Below are 26,913 nucleotides of genomic sequence, written 5' to 3'. Positions count from 1 at the left end.
CAAATTGGACCAAGCGATGAGGTGGCGACTTGTCCAGGGTGTACCAAGCCTTCCGCCCGATTGTAGCTGAGATAGGCTCCAGCGCCCCCGTGACCCCAAAGGGAATAAGCGGTAGAAGATGGATGGATGGATGGATGGACCAAGCTATATTTCTAACAAAGACAAATCATTATTTCTTCTAGATTTTCCAGAACAAAAATTTTAAAAGAAATTCAAAAGACTTTGAAATAAGATTTACATTTGTTTCTACAGATTTTCTAGATTTGCCAGAATAATTTTTTTAGAATTTTAATCATAATAAATTTGAAGAAATATTTCACAAATATTCTTCGTCGAAAAAACAGAAGCTAAAATGAAGAATTAAATTAAAATGTATTTATTATTCTTTACAATAAATCAAAAATAATTACTTGAACTTTGATTTAAATTGTCAGGAAAGAAGAGGAAGGAATTTAAAAGGTAAAAAGGTATATGTGTTTAAAAATCCTAAAATCATTTTTAAGGTTGTATTTTTTCTCTAAAATTGTCTTTCTGAAAGTTATAAGAAGCAAAGTAAAAAAATTAATGAATGTATTTAAACAAGTGAAGACCAAGTCTTTAAAATATTTTCTTGGATTTTCAAATTCTATTTGAGTTTTGTCTCTCTTAGAATTAAAAATGTCAGGCAAAGCGAGACCAGCTTGCTAGTTAATAAATAAAATTTAAAAAATAGAGGCAGCTCACTGGTAAGTGCTGCTATTTGAACTATTTTTAGAACAGGCCAGCGGGCTACTCATCTGGTCCTTACGGGCTACCTGGTGCCCGCGGGCACCGCGTTGGTGACCCCTGATCTAACGTTAGCTATCATTGAACAAATAGGCTATCGTAACTGTAACTCTGACACATGTTTTTTAATCAAAATCAAATGTCTACTGTAGAGGACGCTGGTTCTCCAGAATATACAAAATGAGACTAACGGAAATTGAAGACGCTCAGCCTACCGGTTCTTTGCTTTAAGGAAACGTGGCCTCCCCAAAAAATGTAGTTATATATCCCCGGTCCATCGTAACAATTTGCTGCTGACATGGGCTGCCATAGCCATTGTTAGTAAACATGAAGACAGCACTGTCCGTTTGTGAAGAGCCATCTATAAGTAATTATGAAATATTGCAAAATTGCCAGACTATTTAAAACATTATATATATCCAATTTAATACTTGTGAATTTTTATGATATTTTCATTTAATTTGGTTCACTTTTCAATAGCATTTTAATTATGCTCTTTTGATGAACACGATAAGCAAATTTGTCTAATAATAAAAAAACATGTTTGGCATTGCATAGACGTCCTATTTTAGTTTGCTGTCATACTGTAACTAAACTAGATTTGAATAAGGTAGGGTAAAAATCCCCTGGGTATATTTCAAAGGAAAAACTTTTTTTTTTCTTTTTTCTTTTGAGATAAATATTATTTATGTATTTAATATGTGTTTACTTACTATATTATTCATTTATTATTTATTTATTCACTGTTCTGTTACAGAGAACAAGAACATTGGACAGAATTGCTATGGAATGAAAAGGGGTAGGATTAAATAAGCTCTGCTTCTTCCTACTCCTTTTCGGACGTGCCGTAATGAAACAACTGGAAATATGTGATGCATTACTATTGTATCGTGTGCATGTTCCAAATAAACTGAAAGTGAACTGAATATTGCAACAACAAAAAAGATTTAAAAAAAAAAAAAAGAATATTCATTTGAAAAAATCCAAAGTATTTTTAATAAAATATTTAAACAAATTGTGTTTTCAAAAAAAAAATCGAATAGTTTTTTAAGAAATACATTAAATCATTTTCAAGTAAATTAATCTAAAAAAGTACAAACAAAAACATTTGTTTTTGTCAAAAATAACAAAAAACAATTTTTGACTTTACAATGATGGGAACATTTCATTGAGTGTCAAGAAAAGTGCTATATAAATCTAATCCATTATTATCAATATTATTTAGGCCCATAGGTGGATTAATGACCGGGCCTACCGGGCCCAGGCCCAGGGGGCCAGAGGCCCCAAGGGGCCAGGCCAACTTGGCCCCGCGGCCGCGACCCAAGCAAAACTACTTTTGCAAAAATAATAATCTTAAGCCCCAAGGGGCCAGGCCAACTTGGCCCCGCGGCCATGATCCATAGAGGGTAAGAGGCCCCAAGGGGCCAGGTCAACTTGGCCCCGCGGCCGCGACCCACAGAGGGCCAGAGGCCCCAAGGGGCCAGGCCAACATGGCCCCGCGGCCATGATCCATAGACGGTCAGAGGCCCCAAGGGGCCAGGCCAACTTGGCCCCGCGGCCACGATCCATAGAGGGTCAGAGGCCCCAGGGGGCCAGGTCAACTTGGCCCCGCGGCCACGATCCATAGACGGTCAGAGGCCCCAAGGGGCCAGGCCAACTTGGCCCCGCGGCCACGACCCACAGAAGGCCAGAGGCCCCAAAGGGCCAGGCCAACTTGGCCCCGCGGCCGCGAGCCACAGAAGGCCAGAGGCCCCAAGGGGCCAGGTCAACTTGGCCCCGCGGCCACGATCCATAGAGGGTAAGAGGCCCCAAGGGGCCAGGTCAACTTGGCCCTGCGGCCGCGACCCACAGAGGGCCTGAGGTCCTAAGGGGTCAGGCCAACTTGGCCCCGCGGCCATGATCCATAGAGGGCCAGAGGCCCCGAGGGGTCAGGCCAACTTGGCCCCGATCCATAGAGGGTCAGAGGCCCCAAGGGGCCAGGCCAACTTGGCCCCGCGGCCACGACCCACAGAGGCCCCAAGGGGCCAGGCAAAATTGGCCCCGCGGCCATGATCCACAGAGGGCCAGAGGCTCTCAATCATTATTATCAAAGCTAATTCTCAAATTGGATGGATCACACAACCTCACTCACATATTCTTTATCAATTATTAAAGGTTGTTTCTGAATTTTGATCACAGAACTTAATGCAAATATTCTTGATTGATTGACAAAGCTCATTCTCAAATTTTGATTACACAACCTTACTCTGACAAATTATCATTATCAAAAAGCTCTATCTCGAATTTGGATCACAGAATCTCACTCAAGTATTCTTAGCTGTGCCCCTCCCCCATCAAGTCTTTCATAAACCGGTCTGTTCTTTTAGAATCTCCTCATTTGGTATTTTGAACTCGTGAGAGACTGCTCAAAATTTGGTTTCCTTTCCCTCAGTTCAGACTCAGAGATAATTTGAAATCATTCAACAAGAAGTTTAACGCGCGCACACACACACACACACACACTTGAGTTGAGCATTACTTGGAAATTCTTATATTTTCCATTTTGCTGTTATTATCAGCATCTTCCCATTTTGTCCTTTTCTTTCGAGAAAGTTTACAGTCTGACATTTGTCACTGCTGTCAGTTAATAACTTTTTGGTCTTTGACCCATTTTGTCATTTTCTCGATTCGATCGTCACTGACCACTCTCTCCTGTCTGGCAGACATCGTTGCTGCCATCATAGCTAGCAAGCTGCCTGCAGCGGGTCATCCCTATGTTCCCCGTCCCTATGTTACCCGGGTCCTATGTTCCCCTCTACCGGGGAACTAAGGACCCTTTTTAAAAAAAAGGGTTCTATGTTCCCCGCTGCGGGGAACGTACAACACTTTTTCCAGAAAAGGGTTCTATGTTCCCCGCTGCTTCCAATGCGCGACTAAGTAAGACGCACGCAGACACGCATGACAGAGACGCGTTTAAGTTGTCGAAGGAAGGAAGTTCGCGTTTGAGTTGCTCTATCTGCTGCCGCACGCCCTGTGACAGGTTAGGTTTAGGGATGGTTTTGGTCAGGGCACAATTTCGCCAAAAAAGTGCTCCACAACGCCCTGTGACAGGTTAGGTTTAGGGATAGTTTTGGTCAGGGCACAATTTCGCCAAAAAAAAGTGCTCCACAACGCCCTGTGACAGGTTAGGTTTAGGGATGGTTTTGGTCAGGGCACAATTTCGCAATTTCGCCAGATACAATGCAGGGAACATAGGACCCTTTTTTAGAAAAAGGGTCCTAAGTTCCCCGGTCGCATACAAAGACCCAGGAACAACCGGGGAACATAGGACCCGGGGAACATAGGACCCGGGGAACATAGGCACGCTCCCGCCTGCAGATAGCAACATTTTGGTGTCCTTTGGGAAAATATTTAGAAAGAAGACAAAAGTACACACAGTTGTACAACTATTATCTTTATGATCTTTTTTTTGTTAGTTTCTCTGTTACTGTGTGTGGCCAATTAAGCGACTTTTGGCCATACCTGGCTGGTGACATTTAGCGACTTTCTGGTTGATGTTAAGATTAATAATAGCAACAGTTCTCTTCATCTTAATGCAATTTATTGTGTCTGTCTCTCCACATTTTGCCATTAGGTACTTTGAGCTCTTGTTGGTCAGTCACTCTAAGGTACATTGTTGCTGCCATCATAGCTAGCAAGCTGCCTGCAGATAGCGACATTTTGGTGTCCTTTGAGAAATATTAAGAAAGAAGACAAAAGTACAAGACATTGTACGATTACTATCTTTTTAAAATTATTTGTTTCACTGTGTGATTGACCGACTTTGCCGCTAGATTTCGCGTCTTTTGGCCATACCTGGCTAGCGACTAAAAACATCATTTAGCGACTTTTTGGTTGTGAAGATAAGTGGTAAAAGCAGATCTTCCTGTTGGTCTTCCCACATTTTGCCATTTGGTACTTTGCACTCTTCTTGGTCACTCCAAGGCATTTGTCCCTGCCTTCAGCTAGTCACTTGGCTCTTTTGGAATATATTTCACTGTAATTGGCTCTCTCTCTCTCTTTCTCCTCAGTACAAATCAGCCTGTTCCCTTGCCATTCATCACTGACCACTCTGCTCTCCTGTCTGTCAGACATTATTGCTGCTTGCAGATAGCTTGGGGTCCTTAGAGAAAATATCAGAAGAGAAAAGTACACAATTATCTTAATTATCTTTTTTATTCAGTCAGTCCTTCAGTGAGTCCCAGTGTGTTGGCGATTAAGCAACGTTGGCATTCAATTAGCGACTTTTGGCCATACATGGCTGGCGACTCAAAAAACTAGAAAAAAAGTACAAAAAGTTGTACAATTAATATCTTTATTATCCTTAATTCCCCTGAATCCTAGAGTGTGTTGCAATTAAGCAACTTTGCTGCTAGGTTTAGCGACTCTTGTTTTGGGCATACCTGGCTAGCGACTACAAACATTATTCAGCAACTTTTTGGCTGTTAAGATTAACGTTAATAAATTAAATCCTAATACAATTTATTGTGTTGGTCTCGCCATCTTGCTATTAGGTACTTTGAATTCTTGTTGGTCTCTGCTAAGGTATCTGGCTGTTGTCTTTGCCTTCAGTTAGTCACTTGGCTCTGGAATATATTTAACTGTACTTGGCTCTCTCTTTCTCCTCAGTACAAATCAGTCTGTTCCCTTGCCATTTAGACATTTTCTTGATTGGATCATCACTGACCACTCTGCTCTCCTGCTGTCTATCAGACATTGTTGCTCCCATCATAGCTAGCAAGCTGCCTTGGTGTCCTTTGTGAAAATATTTAGATAGAAGACTAAAGTGCACAAAGGTGTACAATTATTATCTTTTCAAAATATTTGTTTCACTGTCAGTGTGATTGACCGACTTTGCCGCTAGATTTCGCGTCTTTTGGCCATACCTGGCTAGCGACTGAAAACATCATTTAGCAACTTTTTGGTTGTAAAGATAAGAGGTAAAAGCAGATCTGCCTGTTGGTCTTTCCACATTTTGCCATTTGGTACTTTGCACTCTTGTTGGTCACTCCAAGGCATTTGTCCCTGCCTTCAGCTAGTCACTTGGCTCTTTTGGAATATATTTCACTGTAATTGGCTCTCTCTCTCTTTCTCCTCAGTACAAATCAGTCTGTTCCCTTGCCATTTAGACATTTTCTTGATTCGATCATCACTGACCACTCTGCTCTCCTGCTGTCTATCAGACGAATCAGTTGATTCTCTGCTCTCAATTGTCTATGCTAGTAAGCTGTTATTCTCTGCTTTGGAGTGTTGATGCTGGGTTGCTAGTTTTCTAAATCACCTCACACACTTGAAGGAAGCAGCACCGATCATAAACACACAAACAAACTCACACACACACACACACACACACACACACACACACATAGTTGGTTTATCTGTTGTGATAGGCAAAGAGCCAATGTGCAAAGAAAGAAGGGAAATATGGATCATAAACGTTTAAGTGGAGGAGCTAGAAAAAAAATTCAGCAAGAAAAGAAAAAAAAGGAATCAGTTTTACTTGAGAGTGTTCCAAATATCTCCAGCTTCTTCAGTACAAAGACATCTGCTGAAAGCAATTCTATAAATGCTACTGCAAATTCAGCTAAGGTTAGCAATGCACCTGAGCTAGCATGTAGCTCCCAAGATCCTGAGACCACTACAAGTGTAGACACTGAACCAAATGCTTCTGATGCTTATGATTCAACCAATTCAGCAGTAGCCAGTTGCTCGGATGAATGTGAGGTCACTGCACCTCTGGACAGCATAGAAAATGAGCTGAATCTTTCTTCAACACCATCTACAGTGACAACTCTACCTAGTGATCCCGCTAAATGGGCTGAGACCCTCACTGAGTCAATGAAGGAAGTTCTTATTCAAAGAGGTGCAAAATCATTTCACAACCGTCACAGCCATTATCCAGCTTCTGTGAGGAACAGTGGGCTAGGAGGCAAAACCCGATGCCTAAACAATGAACATTTTACTTCACACTTGCCCAATGGACAACGAGTACAAAGAGAGTGGCTGATGTACTCTCCCTCTACTGGTAATGTTTACTGCTTTGCATGCAAACTGTTTTCCCCAAAAACGCATTCTTTTGTGACAGGCTATTGTGATTGGAAACACTCAGAAAGATTTGGTGAACATGAGCGAAGTGCTGAGCACATAACCTGCATGCAAGCAGTCTTGAACCGCGCCAAAGGTGCCACAGTTGATGCAGACCTGTTCAAACAGTTTCAGGCAGAGAGCAGCTATTGGAGGCAGGTGTTACAAAGAGTTGTTGCAGTCATTAAATTCCTTGCAGAAAGGGGCCTTGCATTTAGGGGTAAAAATGAATCGTTAGGGTCTCCTCTCAATGGGAACTACCTTGGTATTCTGGAGGTCCTGGCTGAATTTGATCCCTTTCTAAAGGATCACATCAGAAAGTTTGGGCAGATGGGTCGAGGTAATACCTCATATCTGTCCTCCACCATTTGTGAGGAATTCATTGAATTGATGGGTGCAAAAACCAAACAGGCTATAGCAGATGAACTGCAAGCAAGCAAATACTACTCTATCATTGTGGATTCAACCCCAGATTTATCTCATGTGGACCAATTGACATTCATATTCCGTTTTGTTAGCAAAGAGGGCAGTGTTGTTGAACGCTTTGTGGGTTTTGAGCCCATTACTAGCCATACAGGTGAAAGTTTGGCTAACTGTGTCATGTCTGTGTTGGAAAATCTAGGGTTAGAGCTGTCAAATTGCAGGGGGCAGGCTTATGATAATGCCAGCAACATGTCAGGGAGGTATTATGGGTTGCAGGCTCACTTAAAGAAAAGCAACCCATTAATACACTATATTCCATGTGCAGCTCACTCTTTGAATTTGGTGGGAGTCAACAGCATTGACAGATGTGGAAATGAAGTCTCTAAGTATTTTGACTTGATTCAGTCTATTTACAACTTCACAACTGCATCCACACACCGATGGGACAGGGTATTTGGCAATTCCAACATAGATCTCACACTTAAAGCTTTATCCAACACGCGTTGGAGTTGCCGTGCAGAATCTACCAAAGCACTGTGGCAGAACTACAGTAAAATAAAAGCAGCACTACAGGTTATTTCCACTGATGACACAGAGAAACGAGACACACGAACTGAAGCTGACAGTCTAGTGCGGAAGCTGGATTCACTTGAGATGGCCTTCATGGCAGGCTTTTGGGACACTGTTCTGTCCAGATTTCAGGCCACAAGTCTGCAACTTCAAAAAGCAGACATGGACCTTGGTACAGCAGTTAGATTGCTGGAATCTCTGCGCACCTTTGTTCTCTCCCAAAGAGATCTATTTGATCATTTTGAGCAGAAAGCCTTAAACATGTTGGGTGGCACCCCATCTTACAGGGCTGAACGGACGAGGAAACGTAAAAAGTTTGCTGATGAATCAGCATCCCCAGATGTTGTGCTTGAGGGAAGGCAACTGTTTCAAATAGAGACATTTATTGCCTCTATTGATCAACTGAGTTCAAGCCTTAATCACCGTCTGGAGGCCTACAAACATCTGAACAATTTGTTCAGTGTCCTTTTCTCTTTGGATACAGAGTCCAATGCTTCAGTCCTTCACAAGGCCAAGATTCTCACTGAATCATACCCATCTGACCTCAATGAAAGTCTTGGACAGGAGCTTATACAGTTCAAATCTTTTATACAGCTCAACAACACTGATGAGGAGAGGACCCCTTCAGGACTGCTCAAAACAATAATACATTTTGGACTACAGCCTACGTTTCCTAATACATACATTGCGCTACAGATTTTTCTCACTCTACCGGTCAGTAACTGTGAGGGAGAACGCTCATTCTCTCTTTTGTCAAGAGTAAAAAATGAGCTGCGCACAAGAATGACTCAGAAAAGATTAAATGCGTTATCTCTAATGGCAATTGAGAGTGAGCTGACAAGAGAGTTGGACTTCAATGATGTGGTGGATGATTTTGCAAAATTGAAAGCACGAAAGAAACCCCTTGCTTAAAGGTGCACTGTGTAAGATTTTTAGGTTATTTCCAGAATTCACCCATTCACTAATGTTAGGCTACCTGTTTTCATGAATACTTACCACCACCATAAAATTCTAAGTATCCATTATGACTTGGAGAATTGCACTTTTGCCATTTCTGGGAAGTGTCACCTGGATTGTGAAGATAGGATTGACTTTAGGCAGAAGCTTGGTGCTTTCTCTGGCAAACTGAACCTCAAGCTTCATTCTCTGCAGCTTTGCATTCTTGTGCAGACTTTCATCCACAAGGAACTTTTCAACTTCCCCACTATCGTGAAGGGGCCATCAAAAGATTTCAGTGTGTCCAGCATGTCTAGTCTCCTTTCTTTGAGCCATCTCTTGTTTCTCATCTGCCCTACTCTCGAATTTTGCCTTCATGAATTTACTCCAGTTGAGTTCAACCTCCCTTTTTGCTTGTGCTGCTGCCTTGAAACCTCTGAAGCTCCTGGCTCTTCTGTAAAATTATTGACCTATTGACTGCGTTCAGTGTGCCCAACTTCTTCAGTTTGTAGTCCACCTTGCCACATTGTCTCTCCATCCCAATGTTGTGCACAGGGGTGCCATCAATGTTACTAGCCTGTTCACTGACAGGGTCCATTGGGAAGGTCTCCTCATCCATCCTCTGCCTGGCCAGGACAGTCTTCAGATGGGGCAGCATGAGATCTGTCAGCTGCTTCACTTCATCCAAGTATTCGGCAGCCACGTCTGACACTGAGTTCAGGACATGTCCAGTGCCTGTCCAGCCACTATAGCATTCTTGGAAATGGGCTATCTTGACCTGCATGCAGCCCTTGTACCATGAACTGGCCTACACCTTTCTTTGTGGTGCTCTCCGATGCATGTTATCATTTTACCTTTCTCCTTCTCCTCAAGCTTAACCACAAATAGATACAGACTTTGAGCCTCAATTTGCTGCACAGCTGCCGTTATGCCAAAGTGTTTTCCTAAGATATTATTTTATTTTTAATGATAGAAGGGAGGAAAAGGGGGCAAAAATCATGTCCGATTTAGTTTTTTGGGTGGGGTGGGGGGTTTATTTCATGATAGCTACCAACTTCCAATACATAATATCTCTCAAATGACCCAATGCACCATCACTGAAGTGGGCGTAATCATTTTCCAAAATGTTTATTTTTAGGCCATTTATCCCCTCCCCCTGTGTCTGTGTGAAACCTGTGCTTGTCAGTGTCTGTGTGGTATACCTAATAGTGTGTGTGCAGTATGTGCACTCTTCTGTACAGTACAGTGTGCATGTCTGTTCACAGTATACAGTATTTCTTGCATAGTGCGTGCGTGTGTGTGCGCCCACACGTGCGGGGGGTTGAGGGGCCAAGACCATGTCAGGCCCAGGGGGCCAAAATTTCTTAATCCGCCCCTGTTTAGGCCTGACTGATTTGCTGCTTAGATGGGCTGCCAAGCAGGGTAAAATTCACACAAAATTGTTTTCAACTAATTATAGTAAAAAAAAGAGATTTTGTGGATATTGTCCTTCCCTCTGATTTAATGAAAATTAATTACATCCCACGGATGAATTAATTTTATGAAAGGGTAAATTAGTGATCCAATCTATAGTCAATCAACTCAAATGTCCCGCCGTGGTCGAGATAAAAGGTGCAAATATTTCCCTTGTCCTGGCATTTTTTCATTTCCTCTTACTAATCCTAGCCTGAAGCCTGTTTGGCATTCAGTGAAGTGTCATCACCACCAGCAGCCATCGCTCACTCGGACTGAAGACACACGCTCGCTTTCACACTCGAATCATATGTGCAAAGCGGGCGTCCAAATGGTGATTGAAAGCATTGAGAACTTCGGCAAATGCGAAAGAGGGTCATGTAGAAGAGGGTCAGCGAGGAAGCCAGTGAAATGGATTGCAAAAGTGAGACAGTGTTGAAGTGAGTGGGAAGCCTTACAGTCAACAATGTGGGACTAAAGAACTGGAGGATTACAAAGCCTTCAAAGCCCTGCAAAACTTTTTCAAAACCCACAATCAAACATTTTATATACACGCTGCAATAACGTAGTAACAAACACGTTCATAACAATATGTAACATCTACAATAGTTGCCGAATTTTGGTCATTTTAAGCATTACCGGAACTTTCCTGGGCACATTTATTTCACTACTCACAGCAACGCACTTTCTACTTCCGGCAACAAACTCGGGTGTGTACTAATCTTGGCAGACTTGGTAATAGACGACGAATATGACTATTTTTTTGGACAAATGAGGATTGACTACCTTATACTTTTTGAAGCTGAATATACAGAAGATGAACTACTGGTTAGCACTGGGCAGCACGGTGGAACAGGGGTTAGTGCATGTGCCTCACAAAACGAAGGTCCTGCACTGATCTGATCACTGACCATATAAGGTTAAGATAATGTGTACATGGTAAATGCGATAATTTTTTGTGATTAATCACATGAGTTAACTTGTTAATGTTGACAACCCTATTAGAGGTGTCCAAAAATTGATTTTTAAATCAATCACGATTCTTACGTCTAACAAGTCTTAATCAAATTGTATTTTATTTTTTTAATCGATTAAAAAAATACATATTTATATATATATATATATATATATATATATATATATATATATATATATATATATATATATATATATATATATATATATATATATATATATATATGTATATACACATAAACATACATATACATATATACTTATACATATATTACATATACATCTATACTAATGCATATGTACATATTCATACATATATACTTAAACATACTGTATATACTAATACATGTATACATATTCATACATATATACTTATACATATATATTTATATATACATATTATGTATACATATTCATACATGTATATTTATTCATACAAATATTCATATATATGTATAAACACATATACATACATTCATGTATATACATGTACATATGTACCGGCATATACATGTATACTTATATGTATATATGCATATTCATACATATATATATATATATATATATATATATATATATATATATATATATATATATATATATATATATATATATATATATATATACATATATATATATATATATATATATATATATATATTTTCATATTCATATATATATATATATATATATATATATATATATATATATATATATATATATATATATATATATATATATATATATATATATACATACATACATACATATATATATATGTACACTACCGTTCAAAAGTTTGGGGTCACCCTAACAATTTTGTGGAATAGCCTTCATTTCTAAGAAGAAGAATAGACTGTCGAGTTTCAGATGAAAGCTCTCTTTTTCTGGCCATTTTGAGCATTTAATTGACCCCACAAATGTGATGCTCCAGAAACTCAATCTGCTCAACGGAAGGTCAGTTTTGTAGCTTCTGTAACGAGCTAAACTGTTTTCAGATGTGTGAACATGATTGCACAAGGGTTTTCTAATCATCAATTAGCCTTCTGAGCCAATGAGCAAACACATTGTACCATTAGAACACTGGAGTGATAGTTGCTGGAAATGGGCCTCTATACACCTATGTAGATATTGCACCAAAAAGCAGACATTTGCAGCTAGAATAGTCATTTACCACATTAGCAATGTATAGAGTGTATTTCTTTCAAGTTAAGACTCGTTTAAAGTTATCTTCATTGAAAAGTACAGTGCTTTTCCTTCAAAAATAAGGACATTTACATGTGACCCCAAACTTTTGAACGGTAGTGTATATATATATATATATATATATATATATATATATATATATATATATATATATATATATATATATATATATATATATATATATATATATATATATATATATATATATATATATATATATATATATTATGGTACCGTTTGATTTCACATGTACTGGTACTACTGAATACCCATGGTACTCGGTCGGTACCTCTAAGAGTTCTGAGTTTGGTACCCATCCCTACTTGTTTCTGACATAGCGTTTCAACTACCATCAGTCGGTGCATTGAGTGTGGCTGCTCTCCATCTTCAGAGACATGTCAGGGCAGCAGACAACTCAAAGCCTGATTGCTGAGTTGCTGACTCAAGCACGACTTTGTGCATCTGCTGCACATCAATAGCACACCTAACTGTTCAATGTACTTAGCACTGCGGGCAAAAGAACTACTGACACAGAAGTACAGCTATACTTTATACTTTGGCTTCAATTTCCAATTATAATGTTTCTTGAATTCCAATAATAATGTTATAAATGATATTAACTTAAAGAGATACTGAATATATCAAATCATAAGGGTCATGCACGCAGTTTTGGATGCCTTTCTTTGCGGCATTTTGCAGTCTGGCTACGTTATGACCTCACAGCGAGGTGGACGTACTTAATTCGACAATAAGTTAAGCGCTCGGGAAACACATTTTGATCTAATCGTGGCATGTGCAGAATAACACCGACATGCACTGACATAATTGCTGTTAATAGTAGCCGTTTTATTCAGATCGATGGCAGAGGATGCAGGTGTACATAATGTTGTGACCGGGTGAATCTACTGTATATAATGTTTATGAAGTTAATTTCCGACCGTGTCTGAAAATTAATTGCCGTGACGACTTAATGCAAGCGGTAGAAAATGGATAGATGGACTTCAAGATATATTTTTAAACAGTGTACATTTTCAAAAGATAAGTTAAATGGAGAAATATAACCTTAGAGGAAAATCTAATTCAAAACATTTGTACGCTCGTACAACACTTAAAACCTTTAGTATATCAGTATGTGGAATTAAATTTATTAACCAAATAGAGGAAACAAAGCACCAATATGATTCGGTTTAAGACAGTGGTCCCCAACCTTTTTGTAGCCGGGGACCGGTCAACGCTTGAAAATTTGTCCCACGGACCGGGTTTTTTTTTTTTTTTTTTTCATAAAGAAATACAATCATGTGTGCTTACGGGCTGTATACCTGCAGACTGTATTGGTCTATATTGACATACACATACAAAATATGTATATATAGTGTTTTTATGTTGATTTAATTTTTTTAATTTTTTTATTATTTTTTTTTAAATTTAATTTTATTTAATTTTATTTAATTTTATTTAATTTTATTTTATTTTATTTTTTTTATTTTTTTATTTTTCTTGCGCGGCCCAGTACCAATCGGTCCGCGGACCGGTACCGGTGGTTGGGGACCACTGGTTTAAGAGACTGTTCAAACTACAAGTGTTTACAAAGTACACAGAACAAGAATTATAAAGAACATCTTGTTTTTATTGAGACAAAGATTATTTATGTATTTAATATTTGTTTACTTCCGATGGTATATTATTTATTTGTTCACTGTTATGTTACAGAGAACAAGGAAATGGGATAAAATTGCTACGGAATGAAAAGTGTTGGATTAAATAAGCTCTGCTTCTTCCTACTCCTTTTCGGACGTTCTGTAATGAAACAACTGGATATATGTGATGAGTTACATTGTATCGTGTGCATGATCCAAGTCAACTGAAACTGAAACTGAAAGTTATGATACTTTTGGAAAGGACGTGGTTTAATTTGCAATCTGCCAATCAACACCTCCACAATTGAACATCTTGCAGACAGACTCTTTTATCAAATCTTTAGTTAAAAAAGTGACTGTGGAGCAAAATGTACACAAAATTTACACTAATGCATTTTGCATATTAATATACCAATACACCAATCATGGGGATACAATCATGTGTGCTTACGGACTGTATACCTGCAGACTGTATTGATCTATATTGACATACACATACACAATATGTATATATAGTGTTTTTATGTTGATTTAATTAAAAAAAAAAAAAAAAAAAAAAAAATTAATTTAATTTAATTTTATTTATTTTTATTTTTTTTTATTTCTTGCGCGGCCCGGTACCAATCGGTCCGCGGACCGGTACCGGGGGACCACTGATCTAGACCAGTGGTCCCCAACCTTTTTGTAACTGCGGACCGGTCATAAAAAAATACAATCATGTGTGCTTACGGACTGTATCCCTTGCAGACTGTATTGATATATATTGATATATAATGTAGGAAGCAGAATATTAATAACAGAAAGAAACAACCCTTTTGTGTGAATGAGTGTAAATGGGGGAGGGAGGTTTTTTGGGTTGGTGCACTATAAGTGTATCTTGTGTTTTTGATGTTGATTTAATAAAAAATACAAAAAAATACATTTTATTTATTTATTTTAATTTTTTTTTCAATTCTTGTGCGGCCCGGTACCAATCGATCCACGGATGGGGTTGGGGACCACTGATCTAGACCACAAGGAAGTGCTTTAAGTGTAGAAGATTAACATCATTGTTAGAAATATACAAAATGACTACGACCAAAACATAAAGTTAAGTTAAGACTAGAGATGTCCGATAATATCGGCCTGCCGATATTATCGGCCGATATATGCGTTAAAATGTAATATCGGAAATTATCGGTATCGGTTTTTTTATTATCGGTATCGTTTTTAAAAAAAAAATTTTTGTTTTTTTTAATTACATCAACATAAAAAACACAAGATACACTTACAATTAGTGCACCAACCCAAAAAACCTCCCTCCCCCATTTACACTCATTCACACAAAAGGGTTGTTTCTTTCTGTTATTAATATTCTGCTTCCTACATTATATATCAATATATATCAATACAGTCTGCAAGGGATACAGTCCGTAAGCACACATGATTGTGCGTGCTGCTGCTCCACTAATAGTACTAACCTTTAACAGTTAATTTTACTCATTCTCATTAATTACTAGTTTCTATGTAACTGTTTTTATATTGTTTTACTTTCTTTTTTATTCAAAAAAATATTATTTTATTTTATTATTTTTTTAAAAAAGGACCTTATCTTCACCATACCTGGTTGTCCAAATTAGGCATAATAATGTGTTAATTCCACGACTGTATATATCGGTTGATATCGGTATCGGTTGATATCGGTATCGGTAATTAAAGAGTTGGACAATATCGGAATATCGGATATCGGCAAAAAGCCATTATCGGACATCCCTAGTTAAGACACACAGGAACACAATGACGAAGGTAGGCTATTTGATGAGGCAATATTAATTAGGTATGTTTGAAGTACTTTTATATTAGAAAATGTTTGTACAAATGTACTGCCATCATATTGCAGTCTCCACGTGTCTCATATGTGTGACTGCCATCATATTGCAGTCTCCACGTGTCTCATATGTGTGACTGCCATCATATTGCAGTCTCCACGTGTCTCATATGTGTGACTGCCATCATATTGCAGTCTCCACGTATCTCATATGTGTGACTGCCATCATATTGCAGTCTCCACGTGTCTCATATGTGTGACTGCCATCATATTGCAGTCTCCACGTATCTCATATGTGTGACTGCCATCATATTGCAGTCTCCACGTGTCTCATATGTGTGACTGCCATCATATTGCAGTCTCCACGTATCTCATATGTGTGACTGCCATCATATTGCAGTCTCCACGTGTCTCATATGTGTGACTGCCATCATATTGCAGTCTCCATGTGTCTCATATGTGTGACTGCCATCATATTGCAGTCTCCACGTGTCTCATATGTGTGACTGCCATCATATTGCAGTCTCCACGTGTCTCATATGTGTGACTGCCATCATATTGCAGTCTCCACGTGTCTCATATGTGTGACTGCCATCATATTGCAGTCTCCACGTGTCTCATATGTGTGACTGCCATCATATTGCAGTCTCCACGTGTCTCTTATGTGTGACTGCCATCATATTGCAGTCTCCACGTGTCTCATATGTGTGACTGCCATCATATTGCAGTCTCCACGTATCTCATATGTGTGACTGCCATCATATTGCAGTCTCCACGTGTCTCATATGTGTGACTGCCATCATATTGCAGTCTCCACGTGTCTCATATGTGTGACTGCCATCATATTGCAGTCTCCACGTGTCTCATATGTGTGACTGCCATCATATTGCAGTCTCCACGTATCTCATATGTGTGACTGCCATCATATTGCAGTCTCCACGTGTCTCATATGTGTGACTGCCATCATATTGCAGTCTCCACGTGTCTCATATGTGTGACTGCCATCATATTGCAGTCTCCACGTATCTCCTATGTGTGACTGCCATCATATTGCAGTCTCCACGTATCTCATATGTGTGACTGCCATCATATTGCAGTCTCCACGTTTCTCATATGTGTGACTGCCATCATATTGCAGTCTCCACGTGTCTCATATGTGTGACTGCCATCATATTGCAGTCTACACGTGTCTCATATGTGTGACTGCCATCAAGAGCTACTTCTTGGGTGCTGATTAATACGAAGGGCTACCAGTTTGATACACACTTAAATACATTGCTAGAAATAGCCAATTTGCTCAATTTACCTTTAACTCTATGTTATTATTAATAATGAATGATATTTACACTTAATTGAACGGTTTAAAAGAGGAGAAAACACGAAAAAAAATGACAATTACATTTTGAAACATAGTTTATCTTCAATTTCGACTCTTTAAAATTCAAAATTCAACCGAAAAAAAGAAGAGAAAAACTAGCTAATTCGAATCTTTTTGAAAAAATTAAAAAAATAATTTATGGAACATCATTAGTAATTTTTCCTGATTAAGATTACTGTTAGAATTTTGATGACATGTTTTAAATAGGTTAAAATCCAATCTGCACTTTGTTAGAATATACAACAAATTGGACCAAGCTATATTTCTAACAAATCATTATTTCTTCTAGATTTTCCAGAACAAAAATTTTAAAAGAAATTCAAAATACTTTGAAATAAGATTTAAATTTGATTCTACAGATTTTCTAGATTTGCCAGAATAATTTTTTTGAATTTTAATCATAATAAGTTTGAAGAAATATTTCACAAATATTCTTCGTCGAAAAAACAGAAGCTAAATGGAAGAATTAAATTCAAATGTATTTATTATTCTTTACAATAAAAAATAAAAAAATTATTTGAACATTGATTTAAATTGTCAGGAAAGAAGAGGAAGGAATTTAAAAGGTAAAAAGGTATATGTGTTTAAAAATCCTAAAATAATTTTTAAGGTTGTATTTTTTCTCTAAAATTGTCTTTCTGAAAGTTATAAGAAGCAAAGTAAAAAAAAATAATGAATTTATTTAAACAAGTGAAGACCAAGTCTTTAAAATATTTTCTTGGATTTTCAAATTCTATTTGAGTTTTGTCTCTCTTAGAATTAAAAATGTAGAGCAAAGCGAGACCAGCTTGCTAGTAAATAAATACAATTAAAAAAATAGAGGCAGCTCACTGGTAAGTGCTGCTATTTGAGCTATTTTTAGAACAGGCCGGCGGGCTACTCATCTGGTCCTTACGGGCTACCTGGTGCCCGCGGGCACCGCGTTGGTTACCCCTGTTCTACGGTAAGCAACCGCCCCCATAGAAGAGGAAGCGCTTCTTCTTCTACTGTAAGCAACCGCCAAGGTGAGCACCCGCCCCCGTAGAAGAAGAAGCGCGCGGATATTACCTTTAATTTCATTTGTGTGTTTCTGTAAAGACCACAAAATGGCTCCTACCAAGAGACACGCGTACAAGGTTCCACTGACTTTTGATATTCCTGTGAACCGCACTGTGGATACAACGGGAACACGTACGGTGAATATCCGTTAGCTTGCCATGCTAACGGCCAGAAACGTCCACCCACGGTGATATTCAAAAGGAAGACCTTGCCAAAAGAGAACTTTCCAGCCGGCGTCATCATGAACGCTAACTCGAAGGGATGGATGGATGAAGAAAAGATGAGCGAGTGGTTGATAGACGTTTACGCGAAGAGACCGGGGTGACTTTTTTCATGCAGCTCCATCCCTGTTGATCTACGACTGCATGCACATCACAGATGGTGTCAAAAATCAAGTGAAGCACACCGAAGAAGAATAATTTGAGGGATTTGTGGATGAGGAATAACTTCAGAAAGTGAGCTTTAAATGTTTATTTTGTGTGTCGTGTGACATTAACGTTCGAGCAACGTTGAGTTATTGATGTTGCTAATGCTCTGCGCTATTTTGAGTGTTACTATTTTTGTGATTGCACATTTGCACATTACATTTTGGGAGTGAACAGAGTTGTTAGAACGCTGGTTTGTGATATATTATTACAGTTTGACGGACCTATCTGACTGTTTTTTTGAAATTCCCTTTAGCGTAGCGTAGGTGCGGCTAATAGGTAAAGAAAGTTTTGAAATATGCCATTCATTGAAGGTGCGGCTTACAACACGGGGCGGCTTATGGTGCGGAAAATACGGTAAATATAATTCACTTCACTTCACATCTCTTATGTGTGACTGCCATCTACTGGTCGGTAAGCAAAACCAGACTGATTCCGTACATTAAGCGCACCGGGTTATAAGACACACCGTCGAGTTTTGAGACAAAAAAACAGTTTTAAGTGCACTTTATAGTCCGGAAAATACAGTACTTATTATTATTATGGGTTTCGTTTTCTTCTTTGTCGAACGGATATCTGCGATGCTAATCTGCGCTCATATGTAAACCAAAACTTTATCGCTTGGTGAATAGGCGGCTGTAGTCCAGGTAAAGAATGAAAACAGGAGGAAAATATTTGGGAAGGGGACTTAGTCAATGTTGATGTAAAATACTGGAGGAGTATAGCGGGGAAAACTTCTTACCCATGATGTAGATTTTGTTTCCTTTTACAAAGGCCGTGGCTCCGTAGCGCGGCGTAGGCATGGAGGTCAGCGGCTGCCATTGGTCCTTTTCTGGCTCATAAACTCGGACCAGGGCCTGCGGCGTGATGTCCGCTCCCATACCTCCCAGCGCGTACACCTTGCCATCTGCACGGACGACAACACACACACACACACACACACACACACACACACACACACGTCACAATGCATCGTCGCACAAAGTTACATTTGTCAAGTGCGCACTTGGAGAGCTCGGTAAGTCTGAAAAGAAGTAGGAAGAAGCAGAGCTCGTTTAATACTACACCTTGCACACGTCTCAGCAATCAACTGAGATGGGTAGGTTGTGAGTTCAAACCCCGGCCGAGTCGTACCGAAGACTATAAAAATTGGAGCCATTACCTCCCTACTTGGAACTCAGCATCAGGGGTTGAATCACCAAAAATTATTCCCGGGCGTGGCCACCGCTGCTGCTCACTGCTCCCCTCACCTCCCAGGGGGCGATCAAGGGTGATGGGTCTAAATGCAGGGAATACTTTTGCCACACCTTGTGTGTGTGTGTGACAATCATTGGTACTTTAACTTTGACTTTTTAGTCGGTTCACTTCCTGTTTGACATGTTGACATTTTTAAATAAGGAAAAAAAGGGATGAAGTTTGTGTAATAATGAAGTGGAAACATGATAAAGGGCAGTTTAAAACCACAAAACATCGTATCGCTACTTAAAAATAAACATTACCACTAAAGATGCCGATAAATGCTTTAAAATGTAATATCAGAAATTATCGGTATCGGTTTAAAAATTATCGGTATCGGTTTCAAAAAGTAAAATGTATGACTTTTTTAAAGTCCGCTGTACGTAGGGAGAAGAACAGAGCTCCAATAAACCTTAAAGGCACTGCCTTTTCGTGCCGGCCCAGTCACATAATATTTACGGCTTTTCACACACACACAAGTGAATGCAAGGCATACTTGGTCAACAGCCATACAGGTCACACTGAGGTTGGCCGTATAAACAACTTTAACCCTGCTACAAATATGCGCCACATTGTGAACCCACACCAAACAAGAATGACCAAACACATTTCGGGAGAACATCCGCACCGCAACACAACATAAACACAACAGAACAAATACCCAGAACCCCTTGCAGCACTAACTCTTCCGGGACGCTACAATATACACCCCCCCACCTCAACCCCGCCCACCTCAACCTCTTCATGCTCTCTCATGGAGAGCATGTCCCAAATTCCAAGCTGCTGTTTTGAGGCATGTTAAAAAAAAACTAATGCACTTTGTGACTTCAGTAATAAATATGGCAGTGCCTATTTCAGGGGTCACCAACCTTTTTGAAAGCAAGAGCTACTTCTTGGGTAGTGATTAATGCGAAGGGCTACCAGTTTGATACACACTTAAATAAATTGCCAGAAATAGCCAATTTGCTCAATTCACCTTTAACTCTATGTTGTTATTAATAATGAATGATATTTACACTTAATTGAACGGTTTAAAAGAGGAGAAAACACGAAAAAAATGACAATTAAATTTTGAAACAGCTTATTTTCAATTTCGACTCTTTAAAATTCAACATTAATTCAAAATTCAACACTACGTCACGCTACTTCCGGTAGGGGCAAGCCTTTTTTTTATCAGATACCAAAAGTTGCGATCTTTATCGTCGTTGTTCTATACTAAATCCTTTCAGCAAAAATATGGCAATATCGCGAAATGATCAAGTATGACACATAGAATAGATCTGCTATCCCCGTTTAAATAAAAAAAATTCATTTCAGTAGGCCTTTAATGTGCTTTTCCCTGTATTTTATATTTTTAATACAGGGGGCGACGAAAGATAGAAGAGGTGTTTTGACAGCGAAACTGACGTTGCGAAACCCGCCCCGGTACTGCAGTGTCAGTGCTTGTTAGAACTTGGAAAACGGGGGGGGGAAGAGTAAGCTAAAACGCAGAGTAAGCGAAACCGGTAAGCCCGTTGAAGGAGTGCCGGGGCAGAAAATGGAGACGGGGGAGGGAAGGGGGGAAAGAGCTCGCCGTGTTACGGATTAGCGGTCCATTAGCGCTGGAAAGGAGTCGGGACCGGTCCAAATGTGAGAAAAGTGAGTCACTGAGGGCGAGTGAGAAGTCATGCGGACAGACTGTGGCACAATCTGTGAGGAACACTCATGCACTAATAAATATGTCACTCCACGTGAGTGTGAGCGTCGCACACTTTTTGCATTTAAAGGCCTTCTGAAATGAGATTTTCTTATTCAAACGGGGATAGCGGATCCATTCTATGTGTCGTACTTGATCATTTCGCGATATTGCCATATTTTTAGTAGAGAACATCGACGATAAAGTTCGCAACTTTTGCTCGCTGATAAAAAAAAAAACTTTGCCTGTACCGGAAGTAGTGTGACGTCACCGGTTGTGGAGCTCCTCACATCTGCGCATTGTTTACAATCATGGCCACCAGCAGCGAGAGCGATTCGGACCGAGAAAGCGACGATTTCCCCATTAATTTGAGCGAGGATGAAAGATTTGTGGATGAGGAAAGTGAGAGTGAAGGACTAGAGGGCAGTGGAAGCGATTCAGATAGGGAAGATGCTGTGAGAGGCGGGTGGGACCTGATATTCAGCTGGGAATGACTAAAACAGTAAATAAACACAAGACATATATATACTCTATTAGCCACAACACACCTCCTGGTACCCTAGCACCTCCAAAACCCTCAAATCTAAACTCCAAACATCCCAGAACAAGCTAGTCAGGTTACTTCTAGACCTCCACCCCAGGTCCCACCTCACTCCTACCCACTTCTCTAAAGTGGGCTGGCTCAAGGTGGAGGACAGAGTTAAACAACTTGCACTGAGCCTAGTCTATAAAATCCGCTACACCTCCCTGATACCGAAGTACATGTCAAACTACTTCCTTAACGTAAATGACCGCCATAACCACAACACCAGGGGGAGCTCCACTAACCACGTTAAACCCAGATTCCGAACTAACAAAGGTTTTAACTCATTCTCTTTCTATGCCACATCAATGTGGAATGCGCTCCCAACAGGTGTAAAAGAAAGGGCATCTCTATCCTCCTTCAAAACCGCAATAAAAGTTCACCTCCAGGCAGCTACAACCTTAAACTAACACCCTCCCCGGATTGCTAATAATCAAATGTAAACAATCAAATGCAGTATTATGATGATAGTATATATGATAGTATATATCTGTATCATGAATCAATTTAAGTGGACCCCGACTTAAACAAGTTGAAAAACTTATTCGGGTGTTACCATTTAGTGGTCAATTGTACGGAATATGTACTTCACTGTGCAACCTACTAATAAAAGTCTCAATCAATCAATCAAACCAGGCTTATATTTAATATGCCACAAATTAATCCCGCATAACAAACACCTCCCCCCTCCCGTCCATATAACCCGCCAATACAAATCAAACACCCGCACAACACACTCAATCCCACAGCCCAAAGTACCGTTCACCTCCCCAAAGTTCATACAGTTCTCCACAGGCCAATGGTAAAGCTTGACTGTCATCGTTCGGGAATGTAAACAATGAAACACCGGCTACGACGTAGCCGCTACGACGTAGCCGCTACGTGTCTGTGTTGCTGCAGCCCGCCGCTAATACACCGCTTCCCACCTACAGCTTTCTTCTTTGCCATCTCCGTTGTTCATTAAACAAATTGCAAAAGATTCACCAACACAGATGTCCAGAATACTGTGGAATTTTGCGATGAAAACAGACGACTTAACAGCTGGCCACAATGGTGCCCCAAAATGTCCGCTACAATCCGTGACGTCACGCGCAAACGTCATCATATTGAGACGTTTTCAGCAGGATATTTCGGGGGAAATTTAAAATTGCACTTTACTAATCTAACCCGGCCGTATTGGCATGTGTTGCACAGTTAAGATTTCATCATTGATATATAAACTATCAGACTGCGTGGTCGCTAGTAGTGGCTTTCAGTAGGCCTTTAATACTGACGACATCCCCATTACGGCTTGTTGTACACTAAACGACGCCCTCCATGCTCAAAAGGAAAGGGTGTGCGTGGAGGGTGGGGGGGGGAAGGACCCGTGAGGAGGCGTGGCCTGCGGACCTGCAGCGAGGCGGGGTGTGCCGGGGCCGGCTCCGAGATCGGCGACAGGTGCGTAGACGGCCCAGCTGGCCGCGTTTGTCTGACCACCTGTCACCCTGTAAAAGGGCAGCAGACGGGTTGATGGTGGAGAGAAAACCCGAGCACGAGCACGAGCGAGACAGAGACGGAGACCAGAGCGGATGGCTGAAAAGCAACCGGAAGAACGAGACCGTCACGAGAGGCGATTGCTGAAAAGTAGAATGATAAGTTTATTGAAAAATAAACCAAATCACAAAACCGTCAAGCCTATTATGTCCATCCTTGGTGGTCCGAAGAACCCTGGGGAGCAAGACCTCCACAGGACCTTTTCCTTAAAAGCTTTTAGAGATGTTTTAGTTGCTCATCTCACCAGAGAGCCGAGCAACATAATTGCAAAGGGACACACTTAAGGTGGTGAGATGGTGACGAGCCTTCCATAAATAGCAGCTGCTAAACTGTACATCTAGTTTGCGTGAATTGTCTTTGCACTACTCTAAGAGGCTGTGATGGATTCAACTTTGAAATACAGTTTCACAAATAGGCCCATTACTGTAACCCTGTAACTCGCAATAACAATTGGTGTGGTTGTAGTCACTCATTTGTATTTATATGACCCTGTAAAGCAGTCCTGGGCAAATATTTTGACAGAATTTAGAGAAAAAAATGTGTCTGGGGGCGGGTATATTCAATCAATCAATCAATCAATCAATCAATGTTTATTTATATAGCCCTACATCACTCGACAGTACAACCCGGTGCACCTAAAGTACGGAATCATTTTGGTTGTGCTTACCGACCTCAAAGCTACTTTATTTGGTACATGGTGAAATGATAAGTGTGACCAGTAGATGGCAGTCACACATATGATTATACACAGTGTTTCCCATGAACTGCCAAGATACCTGTGGCGGTGGGGGCGTGGCCATGGGTGTGGTCACCATGACATCATCGAGTAATTTGCATAATTAACATGATTTTCTCAAAAAAGGCTAAAAAAATGTATACTTACTAATTAATAATAACAGTTTTCTTTTAAACGTCCATCCATCCATTTTTACAATATAATTACAACACTTTGTGTACATATTTATATACAGATTTGAACAATAAGTTATTCACTGGAATATATTTATTAATTGTGGTTCTTACAAAAAATATATCTTATAAAAATATAAAAGCTAAAATGTCTCTTAAAGCTCTGCCCCTTTAATTCTTTAATTAGTGCATACTAAATAATTTAACTTTAGCCTACTACTACAACCATATTATTTACCAGCAACATAAAGTGAAACAGAGGCCTACACTTCTCTTTTGTAAAGTAAATCCGAACAGCCGATATGGGCATCTACATCAACTATATGATTTACCTGAGAAGCTTGATAGGACACCAAAAAAATTTTAAAAAAATAAAATAAATTAAAAAAAAAAAAAAAAGTTTTTTTTTTTTTTTTTTTTTTGTGGTGGCCTTAATTGTTTCGTGGCAGGCCGCAACAAATAAATGAATGTGTGGGAAACACTGATACAGCTGGATGGAGTAAGTTGTCTTTATTTTTTAAATTATTATGCCATCATTTTAGTAGTCCGGCCCAGGTAAAAATAGATTTCCCTCCATGTGGCCCCTGAGCTAAATTTAGTTTGACACCCCTGGTCTAAAACTTTGGCTTACATTTAGTGTTAGCTAAAGAAATTATATTTTACTGTACACAAAACACCTGTAGTGTGTGTGTGTGTGTGTGTGTGTGTGTGTGTGTGTGTGTGTGTGTGTGTGTGTGTGTGTGTGTGTGTGTGTGTGTGTGTGTGTGTGTGTGTGTGTGTGTGTGTGTGTGTGTGTGTGTGCCGGTGATACGGCTCAGCCCTGGTTTAATGATGTGCAATCTCCTCTCATTAAGGAAACCGGGGCCCCTGTTCTCTGCCCGTCACCCAGGGAGTCACCATGGCAACCCCGGCGTAACCTACCGACTTATTACGCTGTGGTTGTTTGACGGCACCAGGTGCTCGGCGACCTAATCCGTTATCACCGAGAGGCAGACCAACGTGAGTCACGGCAACGTGTAAAATGCGGAGCGTCTTTTCAAACGTTTGTTTTTTTTCCCCCCCGCTTCTCCTCCAAAGCCTCGATGGAGGAAACTCAATTTGAAGCTTTGATCGTTTCACATCTCCTCTTTCTCTTTACCGTCGCTCCCCTTTTTGGTGGTTATTTATAACTCCACTTTGATGGACATTATTTGCTTAATTGACTGCTCCGCTTGTCCTTTACTCAACCTCTTTTGTCTTCCCTCTTCTTTGGTTTCATCTTCCCCAAAGGCTTATCTAAAGGACAAGAAAAGGGAAAACACACTTCTTACATTGGAATGGCGCCTGGTTATTGCAGCGCTTGCTGGTGTGTCTGCTGCTATGGCGATAGAGAGAAAACCAGAAATGATGAGAGATTAGAAGTTGCTCAAGATTATGTGACGGCTAGTCACTACTGAACTTGTTTAGGAAGTTTTTTAAATACAGTATAAATAAAATATGGTGCTAACCGTACACAACATTACCCACAAAAGAAGGCCTCCTTTCAAACACACACCTTGCTTCTAATAGAGGTGTCAGGTTCAAACACCGATGACATCTATTAAACAGACAAGAAGCAAGGAATCATGCAGAGACAGAGTTCAATTTAGCTCATGAGGAAAATGCATGGAGCTGCACACTTAGTCACAGTCTCGCCCTACGCTCTAAGGTTCAGCTCCCGCGTCCCTCTATTTATTCAGGAGTTCCACAGTCAACATCACTGAGGGCGCCTCTAAAAGGAGTGGTCACATATATCATGCAAAGCAGGTCCAGGATGCACAATACGTGACGGAATGTGCTGGGGGCCTTGTGATTTCGCCTTGTCACCGCTTCGTCTGCGTGCTTGTCGTCTTATCTTCGTTGAGGTCCTTGAAGTCCTTAAACAGAGACAGGATTCAATTTGGCTCAATGAGGAGAGCGCGTAGACCTGTACCCTTGTATGGTGTCGTCCCACGCCCTGACGGAAGGTTGCACGCCTCCTCTTTATTTGCACTTTCCCTGATTACATTGTCATTTTTATTTATCTCCTTCATTGATGTGCATCTTTGATCGATAGACAATTATACCTCAATTATTCAATTATACATTTACACACCCAATGCCTGAGAAGGAGCAGAATGAAGAAAAATCTTATATTTTCCTGCCCCCTTCAACATAATACGTAGTCTTACTTAATAATATCATATAAACCAACAATTACATCCAAATATAACGAAAACAAACAAAGAAACACAAGTGCAAAAAC

At 39.9% G+C, this 26,913-nt stretch overlaps 1 protein-coding gene across 1 annotated transcript in view; it reads right to left on the bottom strand.

Annotated features, from left to right (window-relative positions):
* Positions 1–26,913, bottom strand: part of LOC133654316 (kelch domain-containing protein 8B-like) — a 356,145-nt gene that overhangs the window by 151,119 nt on the left and 178,113 nt on the right. The window contains exon 4 of the mRNA XM_062054614.1: positions 19,457–19,621. Within this exon, the coding sequence (XP_061910598.1) occupies positions 19,457–19,621 (165 nt within the window). The remainder of the gene's footprint in view (positions 1–19,456; positions 19,622–26,913) is intronic.

This window comes from Entelurus aequoreus, linkage group LG07, assembly GCF_033978785.1.
Source record: "Entelurus aequoreus isolate RoL-2023_Sb linkage group LG07, RoL_Eaeq_v1.1, whole genome shotgun sequence".
Taxonomy (NCBI): Eukaryota; Metazoa; Chordata; class Actinopteri; order Syngnathiformes; family Syngnathidae; genus Entelurus; species Entelurus aequoreus.
This window is presented reverse-complemented; position numbering and strand designations above follow the sequence as displayed.